The 8,382-nt window shown below is 41.5% G+C and overlaps 1 protein-coding gene across 1 annotated transcript; it reads left to right on the forward strand.

Moving 5' to 3' along the window:
* The first annotated feature begins 1,255 nt into the window (after positions 1 to 1,255).
* Positions 1,256 to 7,080, forward strand: LOC129854984 (rhombotin-1-like). The gene is made up of 4 exons (XM_055922204.1): positions 1,256 to 1,800; positions 2,342 to 2,555; positions 4,322 to 4,447; positions 5,327 to 7,080. Exons 1-4 carry the CDS (start codon positions 1,779 to 1,781, stop codon positions 5,430 to 5,432), a joined length of 468 nt encoding a protein of 155 aa, XP_055778179.1. The 5' UTR covers positions 1,256 to 1,778; the 3' UTR covers positions 5,433 to 7,080.
* Positions 7,081 to 8,382: the final 1,302 nt, after the last annotated feature.

Here is an 8,382-nt window from a genome sequence, read left to right on the forward strand (position 1 = left end):
GAGGATAGAGGATAAAGAATAGAGGATAAGGAATAGAGGATAGAGGATGAAGGATAGAGGCTAAGGATAGAGGTTAGAGGATAAAGGATAGAGGATAAAGGATAGAGGATAAAGAATAGAGATTGGAGGATAGATGCTAAGAATAGAGGATAGAGAATAAAGGATAGAGGATAAATAATAGAGATTGAAGGATAGAGAATAGAGGATAGAGGGTAAAGGATAGAGGTTGGAGGATAAAGGATAGAGGATAAATGATAGAGGTTGAAGGGTAGATGCTAAGAATAGAGGATAAAGAATAGAGGATAAAGGATAGAGGATAAAGGATAAAGTATAGAGGATAAATGATAGAGGATAGAGGATAAAGGATAAAGTATAGAGGATAAAGAATAGATGATAAATGATAGAGGGTAAATGATAAAGGATAAAGTATAGAGGATAAAGTATAGAGGATAAAGAATAGAGGATAAAGGATAGAGGATAGAGGATTAAGGATAGAGGATAGAGGATAAAGTATAGAGGATAAAGAATAGAGGATAAAGGATAGAGGATAGAGGATTAAGGATAAAGGATAGAGGATAAAGTATAGAGGATAAAGAATAGAGGATAAAGGATAGAGGATTAAGGATAGAGGATAGAGGATAAAGTATAGAGGATAAAGAATAGAGGAAAAAGGATAGAGGATAGAGGATTAAGGATAGAGGATAGAGGATAAAGAATAGAGGATAAAGGATAGAGGATAGAGGATTAAGGATAGAGGATAGAGGATAAAGAATAAAGGATAGCGGATAGAGATTGTAGGCTCTCAATGCTCAATTGTGAATCTGGTAAAGTTTCAAAGCAAAGACATGTTTCAACTGGTGAGTGGGGTTTCAAAGCAAAGACATGAAGTGAAAATCTTTGCCTAATGGAGTTTTGCTTAAAAGCTTGTGAGTAGCTCATACACACACACACACACACACACACACACACACACACACACACACACACACACACACACACACACACACACACACACACACACACACACACACACACACACACACACACACACACACACTTCCCAATGGGCAATGCATTTGTGTCCTGTTCAAATTACAGTAATGAGAGAAGTGCCCTTAGGGTAATTGGTGTCCTTGAATAAGCTTAAACAAAAAAAATACTTAGGCCCAGGCAGAGTGTGTATTGAATAATTGATTCAAAGAGGGGGAGGGACCACTAATCAGATCGGAGCATAATGACTTTATATAATTAGCACGCGCGGGGACACGTAGGTCTATGAGAGCCGTGCACATTTTACAGAGCATTGGCACAACTAGAGAGGCAGAAAGCCGAGGTCGACCGTAGACTACTTTGAAACGCTTGATCCGATGCTTTTAAGTATAATGGATCTAAGTGCTGTGGAAACACCAGAGCTATTGAAATACAACCCGACACTTTTGGTAGATATCGCGGGAGAAGTAGGATTATTTATCCACTGACATCTATGGACTATTTTGCCTATTTTTCACATGCCATAAGATACTTTTTACTTATAGCCCAATTTGCCAACATGAAAGGGTTTTAATGGATATAATCATGCCTGGTCAGATTTGATATCGCTGCAAGCGTTCAATTCCTACTAGCGGAACTGGAAGACTTTGATAAGATCAGATTCAAGAGAATCTAAATCCATTTGCGTCGACCAGCGAGAATTTGCGAACGTCCGAACGTCGAGGGGGACATTGAGAGGTTGTCGCAGCCGTGTGAAGGTTTCTCCGAGTCGATTCCCCGTCTGAACGATGGTGTTTGACAAGGAGGAAAGTGAGTGCCTGATTTGGATGTCTACATTTTTAAGCAACTAATGTTCGAACGGTCGGTCTACGATTCACAGACCTGTATTTCCTTGTCCGTCTGTGTCATCGACATATAGGCCTAATTAGGAATGTAGCCTATGTGATATGAATTTACAATCTAAAGGCTTTTGGGATGTAGAAAGAGCAAATGCCATGTCTCGTTGGGCATTGGGACTGGGTTAAAGGGATAGCCAGAACTTTTTCCACCACAAACTCACTAAATCATTTAAAAAAATTGAATGTTAATTCATATTGAAATGATTGTGTTATGACCGGATCAGTCTGGCCATATAGCACTAGAAAGGGTCCCATTCATAATAGGCTCTGGAGTCAGAAAATGTTTAAGACCAAAATATGATTTAGACGTGACCAAGAGATAATGATAGCCCTGAGAGAACCATATAAAGTTATGGTAGCCAAACAATATTCCTTGGTCATGTAACTGAGAGGGTTAGGGATGGCTGTTCTGTAGCCTACTTCCAAATCTATCTGTGTCTGCCTGTCTGTAGGTGTCTCCCTTGTGCCTCTCCAGTCCAAAGGGAAGCAGAGGGTCTGCGCCGGGTGCAACCGGAGGATCATGGACCGCTTTATGCTAGAGGCTCTGGACAGGTACTGGCACGAGGACTGTCTGAAGTGTGCCTGCTGTGACTGTCGCCTGGGTGACGTGGGCTCCACCCTCTACACCAGAGCCAACCTCATCCTCTGTCACAAGGACTACCTGAGGTAAGGACTCTCAACCCAGGGCTGTGTTCATCAGGCACCACATGGAAGAAAACGGACAGAAACAGGGAGAGACTATATTAACTTTTCCAATATGAAATTCGAATTTAAAAAAAATGTTTTCCATTGCAAAATGTTTTAAAATGTTGCGTACTTCAAGCCTCTCCAATCTAGCCTCTACCCCTCTGTGTTTGTAGGGATGGGTGTAAGCAATAATGGCGTTGTCTCAACCTAGACTTCCAATTGATGGAACTATTGCCATGTTGCTTACTCCTTCCTATCTGTTTATTTTCTGATTTGTTAAGACAAATTACCTCAGCTTGGTGAAGGGGGCAGAACATGCAAAAATCACAGCATCTCCATGTTTTGGTTAGCAGATAAAATGGAGATCAGAGTTTGAGGAGCACAAATATTAATAAAACTATAGTGGCAGACCTGGAAATGAATCATTATGGCTTCAACTCCATATGAAGAGTTTCATTCCAAAAAGCTTTATACCCATTTTCATAAATGTTGGTAAATTGGCTTTTATTGTTTAAAGAAATTAGGAAATGCAATAAAAGATTTTATAATGAAGAAATGTACAAATGAGAACACATTGTGACGTCAATATAAAAAAAATGTTTTTGTAAATAATCCAATCTGTATGTAAAACGTTGATATTTGACATCAGGCATTTAGCATATGCTCTTATCCAGAGTGACTTTCAGTGAGCACATTCATCTTCAAATGGCTAGGTGAGTCCACCACATATCACAGTCAAATATACAGGATACTAACATTCCATTCCAGCTAAACAATATAGCGTTTTGCAAAAAAAAGTGTCATTTTCATACACATCCAACCTCTATGAATAAAAAAAATAAAAAAAGAATAGTAATATTTTACACACATGAAGGTACCTATAATTAATGATGTGGGGGGAAACACAAATGTGAAAAATTGGTGCATAACTCATTTTGGAAATAAACTCTTCATATACATCAATATACTCGAGCACAGAAAACCCTCAGAACTATTCTGGGGTTGCTGCTATAGAAACCCCTGCGAATATATTTAGCCCACTACCAGTCATTCAACTCAAGTGCAAGTCTCATGTGTAAGATCCAGCTGGATTTGGTTGAAGCTAAGTCTCTCATTAGCTGCATTGCTTTTAGAGGGGAAAACCAGTTTGACAGTTAAATTGGCTAAATTGCCTCCTGTTTTCCTCGTCATCGCGACGATCAGGCAGAAAGCCTTTGAAGGCCGGGATTAAAACCATGTGATTTATTTTAATTGGACCATTAGTGGAGAATTAGCATTAAGGCCCATACCCTTGTTAAGGAGAAACACCAGGTGCATACCAAGACCCCATTAGCATTGCCTTCGTTAGGCTTCATTAGGCCTGCTTGCTTTTAGTCTCTTGTTTGCCACTGGTCTATGGCACTATCATGTTTTGTGAGACTTGCCATTCTGATGCAGCTCTGTGTAGATCCTATGAGGGACTCAACCCATGGATGTGGTTCTTCTCAAGGCTCTCTTCCACCACTGCAGATTTCACCCTATGCTACTTTTTTAACGTATGAATAAAATGATAATACGTTAAGTCCTAGTTAATGTATTATCAAAGCAGTCGGCTACCTGGGTTGTGTTCAGTTGGCATGAAACATAGTGAAAAGAGGAGATAGATAGTATCTGAACTTGTCCAATGAGAAACTAAAGTTTATTTCCTAATTGGTGTTTCCTAATGAAGACAACCCACATCATTGCCTCTCTTTCTCCACCTCCAGGCTCTTTGGGATGACGGGGAACTGTGCAGCTTGCAGTAAGGTGATCCCGGCCTTTGAGATGGTGATGAGAGCCAGGGAGAATGTCTACCACTTGGACTGCTTTGCCTGCCAGCTGTGCAGCCAGAGGTAAGATGAGGGGAGCCTCAAGGCTATATTCATTAGGGCACACAACAGAACACGTTTCGCAATGGGAAAAAAACTTGAGTCCCAAGTACTCCCTCCCGGTTTGATTCTGTTTTCTTCTTTTTGGTGCCTAATGAATGAATCCCAGTTCACCCCACATACTGTGTATGCCTTGAAAGCAGGCATCAAGTGACCCTGAAAGGAAAATAATCATGATAGATCCTGTAAACAGCTTGTTTATGTGAGTAACAACAGGCATGTTGAGTATCTGTTTGACTGCCTGGTGCTTTTGGAACATTTTTAGCCTATAAGGGGGGCTTAAGGGATGGCCTCTTAATGAGCATTTGAGGTCAGACAAAATGGCGAAACAACCAGCTAAGAGTTTGGGCTTGAAGCAAGTACAGCAAATACCAAACAATCAAAATGTATGAATGCTTTAAGATACTCTCTGGAACAAGGTCAAATGTTTTTTCGAGCCTGAAATTGAAGCACTGTATATGGTGCGGCAGGTAGCCTAGCGGTTAAGAGCATTGGGCCAGTAACCGAAAAGTTACTGGTTCGAATCCCTGTGCCAGCAAGGTAGAGCAAAGCACTTTTTCCCTTGAGCAAGGCAGTTAACCCACAACAACTGCTCGCCGGACGTCGGTTTAAGGCAGCCTCCCCCACACCTCTGATTCACACATTTCAGTCGAATGGATTCAATTGTGCAACTGACTTTCCCACAACGTGGCAGTAGGCCTTCATACTGTATGGAATGCAGCATACTGTATAAAGGCCTATTCATTTCCTTTACCCAATGACTACTGCTTTTAAGGACTTGGGAAGTTTCATTGGTCTTAAATGAAGGCACTAATTTGTGTGTGTTTGTGTGTGTGTCTGCAGATTTTGCGTGGGAGACAAGTTTTTCCTGAAGAACAACATGATACTGTGCCAGCTGGACTACGAGGGGGGGCATCAGAATGGAAACTCTGCTGATCAGGCTCTGTAGGCTCTACTGCTCTCTGCTGGTCAGAGACTAGCTAACGCCAGTGGACACTACTCCCTACCGGTATGCCCGGACAGTCCTCTTCTCATCACATCAGGGCTGTATTCACTAGGAACCAAATGGAAGAAGGACCTACACTACATGGCCAAACGTATGTGGGCACCTCTTCAAATGGGTGGATTCGGCTATTTTAGCCACAACCGTATGCAGTAGAATGGCCTGTAGAGCTCAGTGACTTTCAACGTGGGACGTCATAGGATGCCACCTTTCCAACAAGTCAGTTTGTCAAATTTATGCCCTGATATGTTTCTAGAAGATTTTGTGCTTCCAACTTTGTGGCAACAGTTTGGGGAAGGCCCTTTGCTGTTTCAGCATGACAATGCCCCCATGCACAAAGCAAGGTCCATAGAGAAATGGTTTGTTGAGATCGGTGTGGAAGAACTTGACTGACCTGCCCAGAGCCCTGACATCAACCCCTTCGAACACCTTTGGGATGAATTGGAACGCAGACTGCGAGCCAGGCCTAATCGCCCAACATGCTCTTGTGGCTGAATGGAAACAAGTCCCCGCACCAATGTTCCAACATCTAGTGGAAAGCCTTTCCAGAAGAATGGAGGCTGTTATAGCAGCAAAGGGGGGCCCAACTCCATATTAATGCCCATGAAGTTGGTATGAGATGTTTGACGAACAAATGTTCACAAACATTTGGCCATGTAGTGTACTTCAACTTTTTCAATAAGAAACTCTTTGTTGCAAAATGTTTTGCTGCGGTGTGCTAATGAATACACCCCAACTGACAGTTGTGGACAGTGCAGGATTAAGCGCCCAGTTCCCGATGCTCAGCGACAACGGTGATGCCACTTTGCCTTGACTTCTGCTATCCTTACTGTCCTTGACGGTAGACTCACCACAGAGTTATTAGCGAATGAAGCGGCCTTGTGCATGGGATATTACTCTCATTGACTGAAACGAGGAAGGAGAACTAATGAGCATTGACGTGCAAAACAACAACAAAAAAGTAAAAGACGTTCAGAGCAATATGTTTGGACTCTATTATTATTAAAGCTGCATTATGTTACTTTTTGGCTGACCTGACCAAATTCACATAGATATGGGAGTTATAGATCTGTCATCTTTGCATTGAAAGCAAGTCTAAGAAGTGGTAGAGCTGTTTGATGTGCACCATTTTTTTGCTTCCCATTTAAATTTTGTTTTTGCATCTTTTGGTTTTGTACACCCGCTTCAAACAGTTGAAAATTCAATATTTTTGGTTATGGAAAATGTTTCCAGCTGTTTAGATGGTACAATGATTTCTCTACAGTATACTTGCTTGATTTGTCACTAACTTTTAGAATTTTATCAATCAGGGAATGGCGGAGCAATTTCTGCATAGTTCACCTTTAATGGTTCTGCCCAAATCATGGCTAAGGAGAAAGCCACAGCACTCATTTGTTTGTAGGGCTGCCTCTGTTCACAATAGGCAGGTCCACTGGTATTGCTGGTATTGAGTTCTGATGTACAGACCCTTTAATAAAGGGTAATAACTAACATGCTCTGTCTCTGAAGATATTTGTTTTTAAGTTACCTTTATGAAGAGTAGTATGATTTGTTTGCACAGCTTTTGACTTTCAATAAAGACTGAAACATTTTATTTGAGCACTCATGTATTCACCACTCACACTCGCTACTTATAGCTGGATAGCAGCAGCATATAAAAGGACTGACACTCTAATTAATAATCCAGGCCATCTGTGTGTGAATACACTAACAAGGATACCTACACCTTGATGATACAAGTCCCTGGGACCTTTGTGAAATAGCTCCTTGATAAAGCTGGATACACCTGTGTTCCTTTTTCAAAGCCTCTCATTTGAGGGGCAGTGAGCAGACTGAGGTGATACCCTTCTCACATTAGTGACCCTCTCCATACTGTACAGGCTCAGATATTTCCTTTTCATACTGGCCTTCCACCATGGTTCCAACAAAGATTAAGGATATACTCGCAAGATTCTTGCCCCCCCCGACCAATAATGGGAGTCGTTGTCCACAAAGTGGCATGGCAAGCTGTCACGCTCTCGCCTATTCCTCTCTTTAGATTGATGGATATATCTCATTATTTGAATACATTTTTGAATATTTGATGAGGGTTGTTGACGTCAATCGCCTGTATTGAAGGGAGAGAGACTCTATGCCACTAGCCACAAGTTGGGCCTCTCGCTTTGCCTCTCTTGCTGGGTCCACCAACTATAACCAGTCAGTTGTGGACTCGAGTCACATGACTTGGACACACATTTTATGATTTGAGACTCAACTTGACAGAAAATAAAACAACTTGAGACTATTTGGAGCCTCAAGACTCAGGACTTTGACTTGAGACACATGACTTGGAATTATCTGGCCGGGTTTTGTAACGTTTTGTCAATCATTTTGGAGCACAGTCTCCCTATACTTCGGCTCCTCTCCACGCAGCCAGAAAAAAAGCAGCCGCAGCATCCCCCTCGCAAAAACAATGTGCAACAGACTGATTAGACCAGAAAACGTTCAACCAACACAGGTCGGGTGGGATTGGGTCGCATGCAAACGTCAAATTGTAGGGAGAGTTTGGCGTAATAAATATGCAGCTCCTAAAAATGTAGATGATCAAGAATATTAACTGTTTACTTTTCAAGCTCACCAGCAATAGAGTGTCAAACAACAATTACTAGCATTGGTATTCATTAGGATCACCATTAGACGCTGCAACAGCAGCAGCTACTCTTCCTGGGGTCCACATGAAACATGACATAATACAGAACATTATTAGTCAAGGACCATACTATACTGAACAAAAATATATATGCAACATGTAAAGTGTTGGTCCCATGTTTCATGAGCTGAAATAAATGATCCCATGAATTGTCCATATGCACAAAAAGCTTATTTCACTCAAACGTTGTGCACAAATCTGTTTACA

This window comes from Salvelinus fontinalis, chromosome 5 (assembly GCF_029448725.1).
Source record: "Salvelinus fontinalis isolate EN_2023a chromosome 5, ASM2944872v1, whole genome shotgun sequence".
NCBI lineage: Eukaryota > Metazoa > Chordata > Actinopteri > Salmoniformes > Salmonidae > Salvelinus > Salvelinus fontinalis.

Bases quoted from the DNA above. Each gene is read 5' to 3' on its own strand.
- LOC129854984 (XM_055922204.1), top strand. From the start codon at position 1,779: ATGGTGTTTGACAAGGAGGAAA. The intron at 2,556-4,321 runs GTAAGGACTCTC...CTCCACCTCCAG, and splicing joins TGTCACAAGGACTACCTGAG to GCTCTTTGGGATGACGGGGA. The intron at 4,448-5,326 runs GTAAGATGAGGG...GTGTGTCTGCAG, and splicing joins TGCCAGCTGTGCAGCCAGAG to ATTTTGCGTGGGAGACAAGT.